This window comes from Dreissena polymorpha, chromosome 14 (genome assembly GCF_020536995.1).
Source record: "Dreissena polymorpha isolate Duluth1 chromosome 14, UMN_Dpol_1.0, whole genome shotgun sequence".
In the NCBI taxonomy this organism is placed as follows: Eukaryota; Metazoa; Mollusca; class Bivalvia; order Myida; family Dreissenidae; genus Dreissena; species Dreissena polymorpha.
The window spans coordinates 19,468,350-19,487,628 of NC_068368.1; the positions used below are offsets into that span (position 1 = coordinate 19,468,350).

At 34.7% G+C, this 19,279-nt stretch overlaps 1 protein-coding gene and 1 non-coding gene across 9 annotated transcripts in view; one reads left to right on the forward strand and one right to left on the reverse strand.

Annotated features, from left to right (window-relative positions):
• Positions 1 to 2,058: 2,058 nt before the first annotated feature.
• Positions 2,059 to 2,221, reverse strand: LOC127859086 (U1 spliceosomal RNA). The gene has a single exon (XR_008039277.1). It is a non-coding gene; the product is annotated as a U1 spliceosomal RNA (small nuclear RNA).
• Positions 2,222 to 14,457: 12,236 nt separating this feature from the next.
• Positions 14,458 to 19,279, forward strand: part of LOC127856885 (sperm flagellar protein 1-like) — a 33,807-nt gene continuing 28,985 nt past the window's right edge. Inside the window, exons 1-2 of one of the 8 annotated variants that reach the window (XM_052393071.1) lie at positions 14,475 to 14,977; positions 18,730 to 18,841. In XM_052393071.1, coding sequence (XP_052249031.1) covers positions 14,803 to 14,977; positions 18,730 to 18,841 — 287 coding nt within the window. In that variant the 5' untranslated portion in view covers positions 14,475 to 14,802. Of the gene's footprint in view, positions 14,978 to 18,729; positions 18,842 to 19,279 lie in introns of all 8 variants that reach the window. The other 7 variants (XM_052393070.1, XM_052393073.1, XM_052393072.1 and 4 more) reach the window with 7 other exon arrangements.

Consider the following 19,279-nt stretch of genomic DNA (forward strand, 5'->3'; position numbering starts at 1 on the left):
TTTTTCTCAGCCACATAATTGTTGATAGTTTGATATCACAAAATGAAAGTGAAAGTAGAACTGTCAAAAATGACAACCTGTCAATGTGTTGTTTTTGCTGGCACGAGAGGGCGATTACACTCAATGTGTTCACATTTTTTACCATAGGCTTTGCCAATGACCTTTATAGTATGGGTGGCTTTGTTATTATTATTGCTATCATGTAACTGCATGATTGTGTATATATGTATATACCTAGTGGACTCTCCCATCCTTCTTTATTGGATCAATTTATTTCCAAAATTAGGGATGTCAAGTATACTTATTTCTATATTTAGAATATTAATCACAGAAATTCCTTTAAGCAAACAGCGCAGACCCTGATAAGACGCCGCATCATGGGGCGTCTCATCTGGGTCTAAGCTTTTTGCAAAGGCCTTTTTTTCTAGACGCTGGGCATAAATGGGCTAAAGTCTCTTTGAGCGTTTTCAAGTTGAGGTACAGTCCTTATTTTTAACAACGTGCGACCCAAGCATATAACTCAGCCAAGATATCATATGGACAGAATATACTTTTCTGACCAAGTTTCAAGAAGATTGGCCAATGATGAGGTTTCTAGAGTTCACAAGTCAAGGATGTGCATGTCACAGCACAAAAAAGACAAGCAGAAAAGCTGGCTATGATGAGCTAAAAATATGATCGGCACTGAGAAACCTGGGGCTTTATGCATGTGCGTTAAGTGTACACTTTTGGCCTAAACTTAATTTTTGCTAAGATGATACTTTTAACAAAAAAATAAAATAAAAGCAGAAAGTGGTGTTCTTGATTAAATTTGGGATGACACTTTATGCACATGCAATAAGGCCTGTTTTCACAGAGATTGGCTAAAATATCTATTTTACTTGAGTTAAGACAGGATTTAATATAGACAGGATATATTGCAGACAAAAAAACAGACCTGTAAACAGACTGATTTGTATGTTCTAATCTGGTGAGAACAATTGTGGGAAAGAAACTTTTGATAAAGTTACTTCATAACTCAATTTAGGCACATAACTATTGTCTATTTTTGGATAACTGAACATATTTCAGTAGGCCATTTCCATCACAGAACCATGTATTTATGAACATGATTAAACCTTGGCAAATATAATGGGAGACGACTCTAGTAAAACACCAAATCATTAGCCACAAAGTTTGTCTCCCCTAGAAAGACAAGCAAAGATCGCTTGGTCACCTGTACATTATAAGGCCAAAGGAATAGAGAGATTGCCTATATTACACACACATTAGGAACATATTTATTGGAGTGAAGGCATATATATGAAACAAGTTGTCTAACAATTATAATTTAATCAAAATATTGTTCTTATCCAAGTTTTTAAGGGAATTGTAAACAGATTTTGGCATTTTTTCAAATGTCATAAGATATGATTGCTTACAAATCTTCATGTTTTTAATAGACTTCACTTATCTTTATAGAAAGAGAAAACAGTTGAACCAAAAAAACGGATGACAGTATTCAAACTCATGTTGTCATGATCCGTAAGCCAATGCGCTTCCACTGCGCCACACAAACTTTCATGGACTGAAGCGAACAATTAATACCTATTGTAAAAATGGTCTTAAAAGTGAAAAATTGCAAGAATAAAAAAAATTCTGTATTAAATATCTTATCCATTTCGTCTGCCAACATCCCACATCTGCATGGGCATTTTTATCCCTTGGAAAACATTCACCTGACTGCAAGACGTTGTTCTGATTTTTCGGTTTATAAAAGTCTATTGGCTTACAAGTAACATGTCAGAAAAAATTTCTATCAAACCTTTAACAAATTTGTCTTCATGAAATTCTTTAGTCATCTCAGTCTCAGAAAAAAATATCAATGGCCAAGTGCCTAAACAAAAAGACATGCTTCAGATATCATCAAATTGGACTAGACTTGGCTTCTGGAAATTAAAGACAACCAATCAACATATTCACATTCAATTTTAACAGTTATAAAAAATAATTTTATGTATTATAAAATGTTGCCAGCATGTTTCACTCCATTTCAAGCAAGATTCAATTGCCAGTTTTTCAGGGTTAGCGCGAACGCAGACCCCACACAAATAAATTGCGTACCCGAGTAACCCACATTTGGGGCTATCGCAGGCGTCAGCCCAACCGAAGTGCAATGGAAGGGCCTCTTCCTGGGGAAACCTCCTTTTTGATCAAGGTGTTCCCTGTACCAGGTAAGTATGATTTGTCAGGGTCAATACTAAAATTTATACTCAGTCAAGATATTCGCAATTATGTTAAATTGGCTAACGTTCTGAATCAATCAAGCTTTTCTAAAATTATTTTGTTGGAGTAATTGTTCTATTTAAATCGTTCTATAATGGTAGATAATTTTATCTGAATTTTAAATTTATTATTTAACATTAATTATTTCATAGTTTTGAAGTGTTTTATCAAAGAATGATACATATCTCCATTGAGGAAATGAACATATTTTCTATAAATACCCTATGCTGCTAACAAAGCCTTATATGGCAGTCTATAAATAGTTGATCTATTTATAGTTGACAACTTAAGCTTTTTCAACTTAACGCTTTCTCTCCCCTGAATAATAGCAGTACACAGTAGTTATACTACATATTAATACATCACTACACAGTATTTCAAGATATTCATACTAACAGAATTGAGCAATATGATTTCAAGCACGTTTTTATTTCTGTGTAATAAAAGCTGAGAAACTATTACAATCAGCTGTTAATCACAGGTTAACATCTTTTAATTGCATTTACTTCAATACACATCATTTTTGCTGATTAAAATACAACATTCCTGTCTTACTTTATCAGAAACAAGCAATATCTTTTAAAGTCTCTAAAACGCTCAAAATCAACGAAAATTGCGTTAAGTATTTCGTAAAATAAAGTTAACACCTTAACAATCAGTGTTCCTTATAGCAATAGCCAAAAGTTCAACGCTAGATGTGGTATGATTACACAGATATTTGTAGATACAAAATGCTCGTTTTTAATTATTTGTGGCCACAATTAATTCCCGCGAATATATCTATTCATACGACACACGAACACCATTTTAGTGTTCATGTGTCGTATGAATAGATATGCAAAACAATAATAAAAACGAGCATTTTGTATCTACAAACATCTATTGTACCAGACCACATCAGGCGTTGACATTTCGGCAATTGCCATTAGGAACACCGATTTTTAATTGGTTAAGTTTATTTTACGAACAATTGTACGAAATTTTCGTTGATTTTGAGTAGCAATGTTACTTTAAAAAGATATACGGCGTTGATAGTTCAATGAATGAGATCAAGGATAGCGAATGTCTTTCTGTGCAGTTCTTAGCTGCATCACACGCAGTACAGGATGTTACATGGAGTTTTCGCTGCTTATTTTACATTATTACATATTGCTGGTAATAAACCTATAGATACAAAACAGAAAACCAAAAGAAGAATGGAAGTGAAATTAAAACATATGAGTCAACCTGCCACACGTGAAGTATCCGTATTTATAGGCGCGTTCTTTGAACAAACCTGTTTTAGTGGTTTGTCGGGCATCGCTATTTAATTCGATTATTAACAGTATTGAGAATCATCGGGCTCATGCTTAATACATTAGTCAATATGGTATAATAATTATTGTTATTAACTTTGAAGTACAAATTTATACTTCGAAGTGTATTTCATTTTGTACGTCGAAGTACAATTTTTGTACTTCGACATACATATTGTACATCAAAGTACATTTCTCTTGTCACCAAGTAGGCCTTGTTGACTTTCGACCCAAATGGTACGCCATACACATTTCGTAAACGGTAATGCAGTCCTACCTATGCACGTCAAAATGTAAGCGAAATATGTAAACACAGTGGTAGCCTGTCAGGAATGTTTGAATTAATGAAGAAAATCGTGTATTGATGTAAGTTTATTGAAGAAATGTACAGAAAATGGGTGAATATTTGATTAGGTTCCATTCTTAATAAAAAAATATTCAAAAACACAATTAGTAAAGCAGTGTCGACAGACCGTTTATCAGTTAGGTACATGTCAGACGGACGCCATCCTAAGCTGGGCACAACCTAATGTGACCTAGATCGCGATAATGAAGGCTAATTTGACCCACGTCAAAAGCTGTGAAGAGAACACCGTTACGGACATAAATACTTGTTTGATAATATTATTTTATTTCAACTTAATTTAAATGAATTTTTTGGCCTTGTTTCATTGTATAAAGTGATAATGAGTGGCTATTACATCAATTCAAAATTATCAGTGACTTTATCAGAACATTAAGTGCGTAATGGTGTAAATACACATTTTAATTATGTTTTACAACTTTAAGAATTTTTATCAAATGTTTGGGTACATGTTTATATACTAAATTCTTCTTTAATTGGACACCTATTTGAAGACTTTATGATGTTAAAACACGTCTGCAGTTTTTGTTGAATCATAATGTATATAAAAGTCTTCTTTTTTATGCGGTGTAACGGTGTTTTCACATTTGTAACGGTGTGGACAAATTATCTTATACTTTCATATTCTTGTTTATTCGCATTGTATTTTTTATTAGAAAGTATGTCAGATAAGTTCCATGTAAAATTTGTGATGTTGTTTGAAAGACAATGGGCGATATGAATACGAATTTTATTCGCATCATATTGTTTGTATAAATTTCTCCACACCGTTACGATGTTGTCAACACCGTTTCTCATTCAGCGTAACGGTGTGGAACGTAACGGTGATGACATTCTGGAATTCTGAACGAACTGATTCCAATTGTATTAATTCTCCATTTGTGTCTGATAAATTCCATGTAAAATTTGCGATGTTGTTTGAAAAACAATCGGCGATATGAAAACGAAGTTTATTCACACCATAATGTGTGTATATATTTGTGCACACCGTTACGATGTTGTCAACACCGTTACTCATTCAGCGTAACGGTGTGGACTGAAACGGTGATGACATTCAGGCATTTGATCATCCACAAACAGCATGCAAAAACTTGTCTCAAAAACACATTATGCACACATTATTTTGTGGCATCTAAGAATACATAATATTTGAAAATCATAAAAGAACAGGAAGTGGAAATAGCAAAGAAAATGGAAGAACGGTGTTGACACTGAATAAAAGTATGTTCAATATTTTACTGACTTTTTGATGATTTTCAAATTTTTCGTGCTCTGTTCATTGCTTAATTATGACGTAAAAGGTTGAAAGAATGTTTACTTTTCGGGAAAAGTTGTATCCCCGTATCATTCCCGTGCAGTAGATGAAATTTTCTTTGTAACGGTGTCGACTTGAAAAATTACGGACAGAGCCATAACTGACCATTTATAAATATTCTGCATATAAAGCTACTAAATGTAACTGTTATTAAGTTAAGTTTAAATATATTTAGCTCCAAATGGTTGTTCTTTTTTTTCGTTTGACATTCTTTTATAAAACAATCAAGAAAATTACCCTTTAAGAAATGGGACAACACACCGTTACTAAAATACATGGGGGTTAGTTGCTTCGACAAAGCATAAAACTGCTTTAAGTGTGTGATCTAAGAACTCTTATCTAATATTGTATACATATTATTTAACATTGTAATTATGAAACTTATCTCTGTTAATGTCTACCATTTAGATAATTGTTGAATATGGACAGTAAATAGAACCTAATCAAATATTCACCCAGATACGATAAATAAGCAATGGCGATATTTTTCTCAGCCACATAATTGTTGATAGTTTGATATCACTAAATGAAAGTGAAAGTAGAACTGTCAAAAATGACAACATGTCAATGTGTTGTTTTTGCTGGCAGGAGAGGGCGATTACACTCAATGTGTTCACATTTTTTACCATAGGCTTTGCCAATGACCTTTATAGTATGGGTGGCTTTGTTATTATTTATTGCTATCATGTAACTGCATGATTGTGTATATATGTTTACAATACACAAAGCATAAATAATTATATAAATATACTGATTGAGCTTATAATAATCTGATAACTATAGCCAGATCAATTAAGTACATAAAATACAATTTTTTGTCCTGATTTCATGAAGACTTGAGATATTTATGCACATAGATATGGGTTGATCCACAAATGAAAAGTATTTTTGATCTGTGTTCGGTGCAGGCTCTTCTCCATGACTGTGAAAGTTAAATTTTCATGTGAAAAGGATGTCAATTTTTTTCTGAAGTCTTTCATTTAACCATTGAATAAAATGAACTGTTCTGATATAATTTGCCATTTTGATAGGTGTTTGTTAGGTGATCAACAGGAGATGACCAGGGTGCCAGAGAAAAGGGATAAACATTTGAGATCTGGTCAGGGCTTCATATAAAAGTGGTTAAATGGTATACATTTTATATCTGACCAGTGCTCAAGTGAAAATGTGAACATTTCATAAAATTTTACCATTTAAAAATGTTTGAATACCGCTTGACTAAGGCTCTTAATTCATCTAGCATGAACACTTGTAGTCTTGTACTATATCTTTTTAACACTTAAACTAATATTTAATGTACAAATTTAATCTACCAATGTGTACAGATACTACTTAACATATATTTGACTCAATGTTGAATGCTTCGTTGGTTACCCACGACTAATTAATTCCGTTACTCTCCAGCTAATGCTGGAGAGTAACGGAATGAATTAGTCGTGGGTATCCGACGATGTGTTGAAAGTAGGAACTAGCTAAAATATCCATTAGAAAAAAAGATCAGGGGGGGAAATATTCATTGCCTGAAGCTCTGTTTATATATCATTAAACACACTGATTAAAAAAGTAAAACAATACAATGATACAACAGAGGGAAAATCATCCCCTGTAAACAACATGATACATAATTATGTATAATATTTTTGGATCTGGATCTAGATTGGTACACAGCAGGACCTTTAGGTATGCGCGCTGCAGGAGAGAGATGGGAGTGACATACATTTTGGATTTAATTTAATCACTGAAATTCATCACTGAAGTTACAGTATGATCGCATTTGATATAGATGTACATGATTGTATCAAGCAACTTAATTAAATAATTATCAGTAGAAAGTACTGTCATGATTTCAGTATCATTTAAATGATTTCAGTCAAGTTTATCATTCATATACATTAATTTTGTAAATATTATCAATAAATGTATACTAGATGCAAACATATTTAAAACAAGGGCTGTTTGTAAAACATGCATGCCCTCCCCATATGGGCTGTCAGATGTAGTGGCAGCCATTGTGTGAATACGTTTTTTGGCACTGTGACCTTGACATTTGACCTAGTGACCTGAAAATCAATAGGGGTCATCTGCGAGTCATGATCAATGTACCTATGAAGTTTCATGATCCTAGGCGTAAGCGTTCTTGAGTTATCATCCGGAAACCATTTTACTATGTCAAGTCACCGTGAACTTTGCCTTTGACCTAGTGACCTGAAAGTCAATAGGGGTCATCTGCGAGTCATGATATACCTATGAAGTTTCATGATCCTAGGCATAAGCGTTCTAGAGTTATCATCCGGAAACCATTTTTCTAAGTTGAGTCACCTTATCCTTTGACCTAGTGACCTGAAAATCAATAGGGGTCATCTGCCAGTCATGATCAATGTACCTATGAAGTTTCATGATCCTAGGCATAAGCGTTCTTGAGTTATCATCCAGAAACCATTTTACTATTTCGGGTCACCGTGACCTTGACCTTTGACCTAGTGACCAGAAAATCAATAGGGGTCATCTGCTAGTCATGATCAATGTACCTATGAAGTTTCATGATCCTAGGCATAAGGGTTCTTGAGTTATCATCCGGAAACAATTTTACTATTTCGGGTCACTGTGACCTTGACCTTTGACCTAGTGACCTGAAAATCAATAGGGGTCATCTGCCAGTCATGATCAATGTACCTATGAAGTTTCATGATCCTATGCCTCAGCGTTCTTGAGTTATCATCCGGAAACCATTTGGTGGACGGACATACGGACGGACATACGGACCGACATGTGCAAAACAATATACCCCCTCTTCTTTGAAGGGGGGCATAATAATACAGTTTGATATACTGTATATAATGTAACTACACATCCAAGCAGTCCATCAAACCGTTGCAACAGAGCCACCTGGTGTGCCAACGCACCAGCAGACAAGTCAAATGCCTTCTGACTTGGTGAATTTTACTATTTATAACATCTACATTAGTTACAGATACAGGGGCATACCTAGGCATACGGCAGTACGCTTGTGTGTATAATTAAGTTTCAAACTGAAAAAAAGAAAACTATTAAAATTGGAAAAATGCGATAAAAAGTGAGGGCTAAGGGGGTTAGGGCTATAATTATGTATAAAGCAAACAAGACATCCAGTTTTAGAAAATAACAGTGGGTACAAAACACAACGAAGTCTTAACTCCAAACATACGAAGTAAAGTCTTTTTTCACTGATGAGAGGTAGTAATGACTTAACTCGTTCCACGACTGTGTTAGCGCCCTTCATTTTTTTGGAACCAATATTCGGACACGTGTACCAGATAATGTTTACATGGCGCAAATTTTCAATATTTCGGCAAACGCTCCGTTTAATCCAGATGTTTTAGAGATAGCGTCAGCGAAACATGTTCATTAGATGATACTCAGAAGCTAGCTCTTTTGACAGATAAGTGGAAAAATGTTCGCAGCTTTACATTTCCCTTAAGGTAAGTCGATTTATAGATCTACGAGTTAAATAAAAGTTTAGTATGCTCGCTCCAGGCTCAGCGAGCATGCTGTTGTTTCATTCAAAGAGTGTGTCGTTTACAGTTTACTTGAAAACGAATTTAATTTCCTGTTTACCAAATACCCCAAAATAAATCAGTTTCAGCAGAAAATAATGACAGGCTTAGTTTTTGGCGCCACATCGCGCCAGGTTTGATGACTCGTCTAAACAAATACTCACTTCATTTTTACAGAGTCGCAACAATTACATGGGAAAGGTTTCCATGGAAAACATGCTAAATCCAATACTTTTTTAGGGGAAGATATTGAGGAATAAAATTGCCAAATGTCGTTGAAAGATAAGAACAAAACGCTCCATCTGCAATGAAATCCAAAATTTTCCGGGGGAGGAAGCAAGAGTAAAAACATTTCCTCAAATTTACATACCCATTCCCTTGCAGTCATAGGCTTCTTGATTTAAAGCTTTGACACTCAAACTTAATAGATTAGTGTCAAAAGTACACTTGCAGATGGCAATGTTTCTTGAAATATTTATTTTTCTTATTTTTTTCAAGCAAAAATTCGAGGATAAAAATTGCCGAAATGTGCCTGAAATGCAACACCTTGTTACACCTTTTGCAAAGAAATTTCCAAAATTTTCTAAAAGATGACCCCATACTCCCGCCAGCAATGGAGTTGAACACCCTCGCACACCTTTGCAACTATGGATTCATTCTCCCTCGCAATAAGCATTGACACTTGAACTTAGCAAATAATTAATGGTCGAAAGTAAATTTTCTGTTGACAATGTTTAATAAAATATTTCCTTTTATCGGTCATTTTCAAGCAAGAAATTGGTGAAATAAATTGCCCAAACGTAGCTGAAAGATAACACCAAAACGCACCATCTGCAATGAATTTTCCAAAATTTTCATGGCGTGGATAAGTAAGGGGCAATTCCCCCAAACCTCCCCACCAGGAGGGGGAGACCCCCTCCCGCACCTACCCCCACTCGCAGCTTCGCTGCTCGATCGTGCGTATAGCTGAAATAGCCTCAGGAACGCCCCTGAGATACATGTTTACATTTGTATGTGTTTGAAAAAATGTATAATCTTTAATGACATCATCTGACCATGCATTTCCTAGATTTCAAAATCAAGGCCCTGGTCTGACACATTGGTAACATTAACATTAAACTGTTACAGTCTTCTGAAATTAATTTTTTTTGAACTATGTAATGAAATCTAAATCGGGCACTGATTTTCTCGTTTTAAATGCTCTATAAAGGTCACAAATCCAATTATTATGCATATCAACTGGTCTAATTTTTACCGGATTTCAGTTACTCTTGCATAAAAACTGCTAATAACACAGCTTAGGTACAACGTTGTCAAGAATTATAGAAGATAAACCCGTTTCATAATTGGAAGAAATGTTTACATTTTTGCAACTAACGTGATGTGTAGCCTCAGAGCGTTGACATATGCTAAAAATAGCCGAAAGAAAATTCAATTTTAATTCTATTTTAACAACTTTTTACCAGCAGAAAGTAACTTATTAGATCACTACAAACGTTTTAACCATTTAAAACAGACCTACTTTGTGAGTGATTCCGGAAAACGTTAAAAATCATCGTTATATTTTTGGTGACATGAGTCACTTTCACTTTCTTTTTCGCGAGTAAACAGCAATGTAAATAAACTGATTGTTTGTAAACACAATTGACTTGGAGGACACTTTATTTTGAGCTCAAAACAAGTTGTATTGCTCATTTTTTTTATTATTATGTCCAATAGCATATATATATTGCTTTTTGATAACCTTGATAAATAAAATATGAAAAAAATATTTAAAAATCTGTAAATAATTACGTATCTTCACCTTTATAGAGCCTTTAAAACAGTCATAGATCAGTACTGTTGTGGCCTCTCGGTAATGACTCATTTTTGCTTTAAATACTTGTCAAAACCTTAAAACTTTCCACACTTCTATAATAGCAAATCTGGATTAAGGTGATCTTCAATGGTACATTTACACTTTAGCTCTGTTACAAGAGTGCTGGTAAAGTCAAGTCACATATTTCAATCTAGGCCATGTCAAACTCAAAGTGTCAAAGACGAATGAAAGATGCGTTCATTAATTATTGTCCCATTGTTTACTACTGCTGTGAGTTTTTATATAATATAACTGATGACCATCATGTGAGAGAAAATACACATTATCTTAGAATATCAGGCTTAGCAGCCTTTTAGATAACAAAGTTGGCTAGTTTTTAATGTCGCTTCTGGGGATCAAACCTGCAGCACAACCTCCTGCAATCAAAGACGACGGTCTACCACTAGGCTTCTAGGAAGATTCTGAAATGTTTTGATCCCTCGTCAGAGCAACCAAACCAAAAATTAAGTCAAATATTGCCGACTCGGTATTATTGAGTCAGTTCATGAGAGATAATGGAAGATGCAACATCTCTCACGCCCCCTAGCATCGCCTTAAACAGTAATCAATTCTCAACACGAAAGTGCTGGAGTCATTGATCCTGAGGGACCAGAAAAAAACACTTAATTAATGTTCGAAATAAAATCATTTGATTAATGACAATACCATTATTTGAGCCAGGTAACAGGGAAAGAGCAGTCTAATCAGTATCCAATTAAACTATTTGTTATTGTCAGAAAACCGCTTTTAAGCAAACAGCTTTTAAGCGACTGCAGGCTGATCTGGATCCAAACTGGCCACAATCGCCTTAATGTCTCTTTTACTGTGAGACAGTTCATTTGACTTTAAAATGATATCAAATACTAAAATAGAAAGAAGAAATAATACAAACCAGTAATTTGAGTAAAGACTTTGTAAACAATGTTTTCAGGACAGCTTGGTGATCTGCAAATCCCATGTGATATTTTGATATTGGGTATCATAGTCATTCAATAAGTCGCAAAATGCTTGCATACAATTTACAAAGCAAAATGTGACTTAAATTGATAACTAAAAATACCAGTTTTGCCGTGTCAAGCTGTCAAGATCCAGAAAGTCCTACATTCACATCGAATTATATATCCTTTGAATTCAATCCATTGTTGACATTAGCGGAGATTTAGTTAATAAAAAACTCATATATCCTAAATGACAGTTTCTAAATAGCCAAACAAGCCGATGTATGCTGTAAGAAAGTTTTGACACGATGGTGAACATTCTCTCATGGGCTCGGCCATTGTTGTATGTTGAGGCACGAAATACAACTCTTTTGGAGAATGTTATCAATGCTAATCAGCGAGATATGCCGATTAGAAAAATCGTGTTATCTCAATCGGACTGTCTCGGTCTTTTACATAGCTCGCCATTGTGAAGAATTTGTTCGTGGTATGATTACTTAGATAAGATGCTGAAGCAGCATCGTCAACAAAGTAGACACAGAACTGGTTGAAGGGATGAAGCTGCATAGTAAAGATACCTATACTGGGACTAGCTTGTAAGGACACAGGCAGGCCATTCCACAGACAAATACTACCTGGAAAAATGGATTGGAATGATAATGTGTCCTTGAGTATAGTACCAGGTAGGTCAGATTTCCGGTGGGTGTCAGGTGGTGATGGTCAACCCACACAAGATTATTTTGGATTTTGTATAAAAGGATGACGTTACATGTTTCCACGCTGTTCTAAAGTTGCCATTTGAGATTATTTAGCACTTGGGAAACACTAATGGTGTAATTGTGGTCATTACAAACATACCTGGCAGCTGATCTTAGGACTTGTTCAATTTTGTAGATGAAATATTTTTGCCAAGGATGCCAAACAGTGGAACAGTATTCTAACTTGGTCCTTACATAAGTTTTGTAGGCAGTCTCTGTAACCTTTTTATTTGAAGTTTTGATATTTCTTTTAATGAAGCTGAGTGAATTACTGGCCTTAGATGTTATATTGTTTATGTAATTGGTTCATGAAAGGTCTTTACTCATGGTGACACCTAAATATTTTGCAGCCTCTGTGGTTTCTAATTCTATGCCATGAAGTTTGTAGGGAAAAAGGACAGGATGTTTTTTGCGGCTGATTCTAAGGATTTCACATTTGTCGGGTTTAAATTCCATGGACCATTCAGATTCCCAGTTTTCAAGATTAAAGAGATCATTTTGGAGGGTTTGTGAATCTTGGGTGGATTTAACTGTTAAATAAACTATAGTATCATCTGCGAAAGGTCTAACATTGCTCTTAACACTGTCAGGGAGGTCGTTTATGTATGAGAGAAAAAGGCAAGGTCCGAGGACCTAGCCTTGGGGGACGCCAGATAAGACGAGAAGGTTGTCAGAGTTATGACCCTTGACGGCGACCTGCTGGGTACGACCACATAGAAATGACCTGATCCAACTAATGGTCTCGGGGTTTATACCTAGTCTGTGTAATTTCAGGAGAAGTTTGTGATGATCGACTTTATCAAAGGCTTTGCTGAAGTCCATGACTATAATACCAGTTTGTTGACCTTGTTCTAGATTGTCACAGACTTTTCCTTGGAAAAACTAATGAGCTGGGTTTCACAGCTATGTTTTGACCTGAAACCGTGTTGAAATAGACTTAAAATATCATGCTGATCGTAAAAAGACATGATATTGGATACAAGTATAATTATGCTCCAAAAGATTAGAGGCAATACAGGTTAGAGAGATAGGTCTATAGTAACTGGGTTTGCATTTAGGGCCTGTCTTGTACACGTGAGCAATTACTGCATGCTTCCAGTCATTGGGGACTATACATGATTTCAAAGAAATTTGGAAGATATGGGTCAGGACAGGGGCTATTTCATGGTGAAGTTCCTTTAGTTACCTTGGGGAGATCTGGTCGGGTCCCAAGCTTTACTAGGGTTTAAACCTTTAAGGAGTTTCAGTACTCCATCCTCGGTGATAGTGATATTTTGCATCTTTGGATGATTTTGCTGGGCGGGTAGCTGTTTACAGGACTGAGAGAGACTCAGTGGTTGTGGTCGAGAGAAGACTGATTAGAACTGTTTGTTTAATATGTTTGCGTTGGTCGTTGCATCCCTAAAGGTTTGACCATCACTCTTGAAGGGGGCTACTCCACAATTTTCTGTTTTATTGGACTTGACGAAATAATAAAATTTCTTATTCGTCCCTGGTTGTGAGTCATTTGAGTTTATAGCCTTGTTTAAAAACAACCAGTAGGAGTTCCTAATTTGCTTTTGGATCTGGCCTCTAAGTTTCATAAATTTCTGTGGTAGGTCAGGTTAGTGGGTGGTTGACTTCTTAATGCACTAATAGACAGTACACAAACATGATTGGATGAAACTTTGTTCATGGCGTGGATAAGTAAGGCCAAGGGGCAATCAAGAGCGTTTCAATAAGCCTGAGGCTTTCGATGCAATCAAGCTAAAATAATTAGGTTTAAACTAAGGGGCAATAAGACAGTCGGTGACATATTAAATAAATCAAATCAAATAAATTTTATTTTAAGTCGGCAAGACATAACAAGTAACATAAGCTGCAAAGCTTTTGAACCGACTAAACAACAAATGTAAACAGTAAAACATGAGTAAAACAGCTAAAATTATTACTTAAATAATTTGCTGATATAAAGAATTTTAAGTATGATCAACTAAAGATGTTAACATCTATATTTAACTTGGTCATGATACCATGATCTCCCACTTTTTGTTCGACTTGGAGCAATGTCCATTTTCTTAACAAGGGCTGTAACTCTCTGTTGTAATCAAACATTTTGCATATTTTATAGGTCGGGGAAAATGTTTAAAAAACGAACAAAAAATGATAAAGTGAAAAATGTGAATTTAAGATCTGCATACCTTCATACAAAAACCCCTATAATGTGTTTTTGTTGTTGTTGTTTTACCATTGTTTTGAGGTTCTGACAATACTGATTCGGCTGGTAGATCATTACTTTTGTAAATTTAAGTAGGTACGATATGCAGGTGCTCCAGATGAATCATGGGAAGCCTCGTTACCGAGATAAACAAATGTCTGACTAAACATCGTGTTGTTATAAAAATATTTTGTCTGTTACTTAAGATCTCTGTTTAACATTTATTTCACGTTATCAGTGTATGTGTGTGTGAGTGTGTGACTTTTATAAATAAACAGAATGCCACCAAAAACTAAAGGTGGCAAAGCTCCACAAGTAACTGAAGAACAGAGAGTTCAAGAAAAAATGGAGGAACCACTTGATGAACAAGAATTGGAATCTTTGTATGCATGGGTTGACGGCATTCCTTTATCTCGACCGAAACGGAATATCAGTAGAGATTTTGCAGATGGCGGTAAATATACTAAATTATATTACCCTTTTTAAGGCTTTACACCTAAGTTATCCATTTTATGATGATCATTGTTTTAAAAAAATCTGCTAAGACTGTTTGTTAAGGAAAGATTGCAATGTATGTCCAGGCTCTTTAATGGTAACAATTCACTAATATTAAAAAATGTGCCAATATAAAAAAATGAAAATACATTATTACATATCAGGGAATACTAACAGACACTCAAAAAACATACCATAAGGAAGTTCAGTGTACAGGATTTACACTACTGACTAGATCAGTTTTATGAAGCGGACACCATATCAAAAGTCATGAAAGATGTATGTCATATTTTGTAATCAATATTTTTTAACTTCATGAAGGAAATTAATGTACTTAATGACACAAGTCAGTTTGGTATACATTTTTGACATGTGGCTTCTTTCTGAATGGAAATAGTTAAATTCATTAAATAATATCGAAAAAAAAGTTGCATATCGGCATAAGATTTAGAAATACATGTCTGTAAATAAAATTCCATGTATTCATAAGATTAAAATATAATCACATACTTCATATGTATAAGAAAAACATGTAATACTGTTAATTGTGTTACATGTAGAACTTTATTTTGTTGTGTTTAATGGCAATGTTTTGTTTGTGTTAAATCTAGTGATGGTGTTAGAGGTAATAAAATATAGATTCCCAGAATATGTTGGAATGGTTATACCTGCTGCAAACACATTCCAACAGAAAAAAGACAACTGGTGGCAGCTAAACAGGTATAATTAGGAGGAAAACTTGCTGCCTTCCTCGGTGGCTTCACATTGGAATGAACAATAATTCAATAATTTACCAATTTCTTACAAAGTGATGCTCTGACAAATTAATCTGACGCTGCCTCTATTCTGTATATGTTAATTAACCTGGTATACATTGGTAAAATCTGAATATTTATATCCCTCTTAGAAGGGTATATTGAAGTCACTCTGTAAGTCTGTCCATGAACAAAGTTATAAGTTTGTGGAATTAACTATTTCCAAATATGGTAAGCAATTATATTGAAACTCAAAATATAGCATCATCATAAGTTTAGATGTGCAACATACCTTTCTCTTGTTCAATTATTTGTGTTAAAAAGATGTCTTTGAAATTAGCCATTTTGTGAGTACTTAGTAGCATTAAATTTCTTAGTTTGTGGAGCAAAATCTTTTCACATTTCTCAAGCTAATAAACCTCTAGACACCTCTGCTTGTATAAGTTTCTGAACCAAAATGTATCTATATGATATAAACAAAGCTGCACAGACTTACTGAGATTATCTGACAGTTTACATGTCTTGTTAACATGAAGGAGGTTGCTGCTTTTGTCATTGAATAAAACTTTGATATCGTTCATCTTCTGACACTACTTTTTCTGAACTTTTATCCTATTTCTGTTATTAATCAACGTTTTATGTGTTTTGATAAAAATGTAATAAGATCATATATACCAGGTATAATACAGTTCAAGAGGGTCAGGTTAATGTGTCAAAACTGTGGCTTTCTGTAAGAAGTTAAAATGAAAGTGATTGTTACGTATCTATTAATAAAAACATATCTTAAGAAGAAATGTTTCTGTTTAGTTTATCTTATCTGCTTTAGCAAGGTTGTTACTAAGTTGTGAAAAAAACATAAATACATTGATGAATTTCACATTCAGCATTTCTGTGACATGAAAGGCATTTCTAAATATTTTTAAACATGTCTTCCAGTCACTTTCATTTGAAATGAATGGTTTTACAATTAACTGGAAGATGGAGTAAAATGTTTTATTAAAAATGTAAGACTCTATCTGGGAAAACTGGGCTTAATTGAATGCATGTGCATAAAGTGACATCCCGTCTTAGTCTGTGCAGTCCGCACAGGCTAAACAGAGATGTCACTAAGCTTTTGTGGAATTTTTAGTTAAAAGAAGCCTGTTCTCAATGAAGAACCAGTCTTACTGTAAGTGGAAAGTGTTGTCACTGATTAGCCTGTGCTGACTGATCATTATCGCAAACGCATTGAGCCCAGTTGTTCCAGAGCAAGGCTAAAAGTATTTTTTTGTGGGTGTAAAACATGTCTGCCAGTCACTTTGTGGGTGTAAAACATGTCTGCCAGTCACTTTCATTTTGAAATGCATGGTTTTATAATTGATGTGTTCTTCTAAAGTTTTGACCTGCTTAAGCCTTATCCGAAAACCTTGCCAAAGCAAAACTTTACTAGAATTTAATAGTGATCAACATTCATTGGTTGGAAGAAAGGTTACCATGTAATTTAATTAACATTACAATTGTGGTTCGTTTCAATGTTACATCTTCAATTCATTTGCTTGTTATTATTATTTCCTGCTATGCCTTTATTTCTTGGTGTTGCTAAATGTCAATATAGCGTAGATTAAATTTCTAACTAATTATACATACTATATTCTGAGCACATAATTGTATCTGCTATGTAGGGTTTTATGTTGGCATAGATAATTGTGTGTTCTGATACGATGGTTAGAAGACCTTTCTTGCTATGAATGTTGGTCAGACTTTGTTTTTATCTTAACAGGATTTGGTCTCCTGCCTGCATGATCCCCGGAAAAGGCCTAAAGAACTAAAAAAAACAAAATCAAAAAAACAAACATGTGCTTGCTTTGGTTGACCTTTCAGATGTCAAGTTTTGGAATCTCATTTAGGAATATCAATTTTTAGCTCGGCTGTTTTTCGGAGAAAACACGAGGTATTTTCATAGCCAGCTCGTCGTGTTGTCCGACGTTGGCGTCCGTCGTGCTAAAACCTTGACATTTTGCTCTAAAATCATATTGCTTCCACCTACAACTTCATATGTAGATGCACCTTGATGAGTGCTACATGCCAAACCCATTTTGTGTTACTAGGTCAAAGTCACTGTGACCTCTAAAAAAAAAAAAATGATCAGCTTTCATTTATTAAAAACTGCACCCACAGCCGAGTGTTAGCACCCGTTATGCGGTGCTCTTGTTTAAATCATGCTTTCTAACAAATAAATTGCAAAACAATTCTGTAGATTAGAACAAACCATTAAGTTTTAACCTATTTATTTTTGCTAGATTGCATGGATAGCCTAAGGCTTATATAAACTCTCGAGTCTGTTTCCTGGGCCTAGAACCAGTACTTGGTGTCTTTGGGGAAGATCTAAAAAATGCTCCTACAGTAGGGATCGAACCCGTGACCTCCCGGTTGGTAGGCGGACACCATAGTCATTACAACCTGGCGACCTCAAACTTATCATTTGAATACCAAAGCAATAACAAAATTAATTACAGCTCAATAGATGATATTTCATTGTGCCAGTTGTTTTGGTTTTTCTCAGATAAAAGATGAAAACTACTCTCAATGGCAGATTAATATTTCAGGTTTATTTTATTTTGTAGGGACCAGTTTGAATAGTAACATGAGCCTATTTCTGGGAAAATTGGGCTTAATACATGTACGCAAAGAGTTGTTCCAGAAAAGCGTGCACAGTCGACACAGGCTTATCAGCTACAACACTTTCCCCTTAAACTGGATTATTGTCAAGACTGCACAGGTTTAACTGAGAAGACACTTTAGGTACATGCAATAAGCCCTGTTTTCCCAGAATGAGGCTCAAATGCTTACATATTCTGCTCAACAAGAGCTGTTCTATGACTACATGTCATATCCAGGTCTTTATTCATTTAAGAGTATTGTCCCTGAATGTAGACGCATCATTTCATTATTACCATGCCACATGTTTTACTTTCAGTCCTTGTGGCAGAAATAATGGCTCATTTCTTTCCACAAATTGTGGATAAGCATAACTATTCCCCAGCAAATAATAGTAAAGGGAAGCAACTCAATTGGGAGACGCTCAACAGGTACAGTAGACGAGTTTGGACAAGGGAAAGCATTCTGTGGGCCATGCTTGTGCTTGTGTTCTGTTCTGTTCAAAACATAATAAAAACACGTTATTATATGAAGTTGGAATTAGACATACATATATTATCTTTAAATAAACTCTCCTTTTAATTATTCTTTATATACAGTTTTACATGTTGTTTCAATTATTTTTGCAGAAATATGATGTTAAATATAAACCTTCACATGTAACTACACCATTTAAATGAATTTTACCACAAATTGCATGCTTTATTTAATTGAAAAAAAATCACAAATAATGAAACCATGTTCATGTGTTCAAGAACACTGTTTTAAAACTCAGTTAAAATAACAAAAAATACTTTTGATGAAAAAGTCACAGAAAAGTGCTTTAAATACAAAATCTACCAACAGACTAGATAAAAATGCATTCAGAA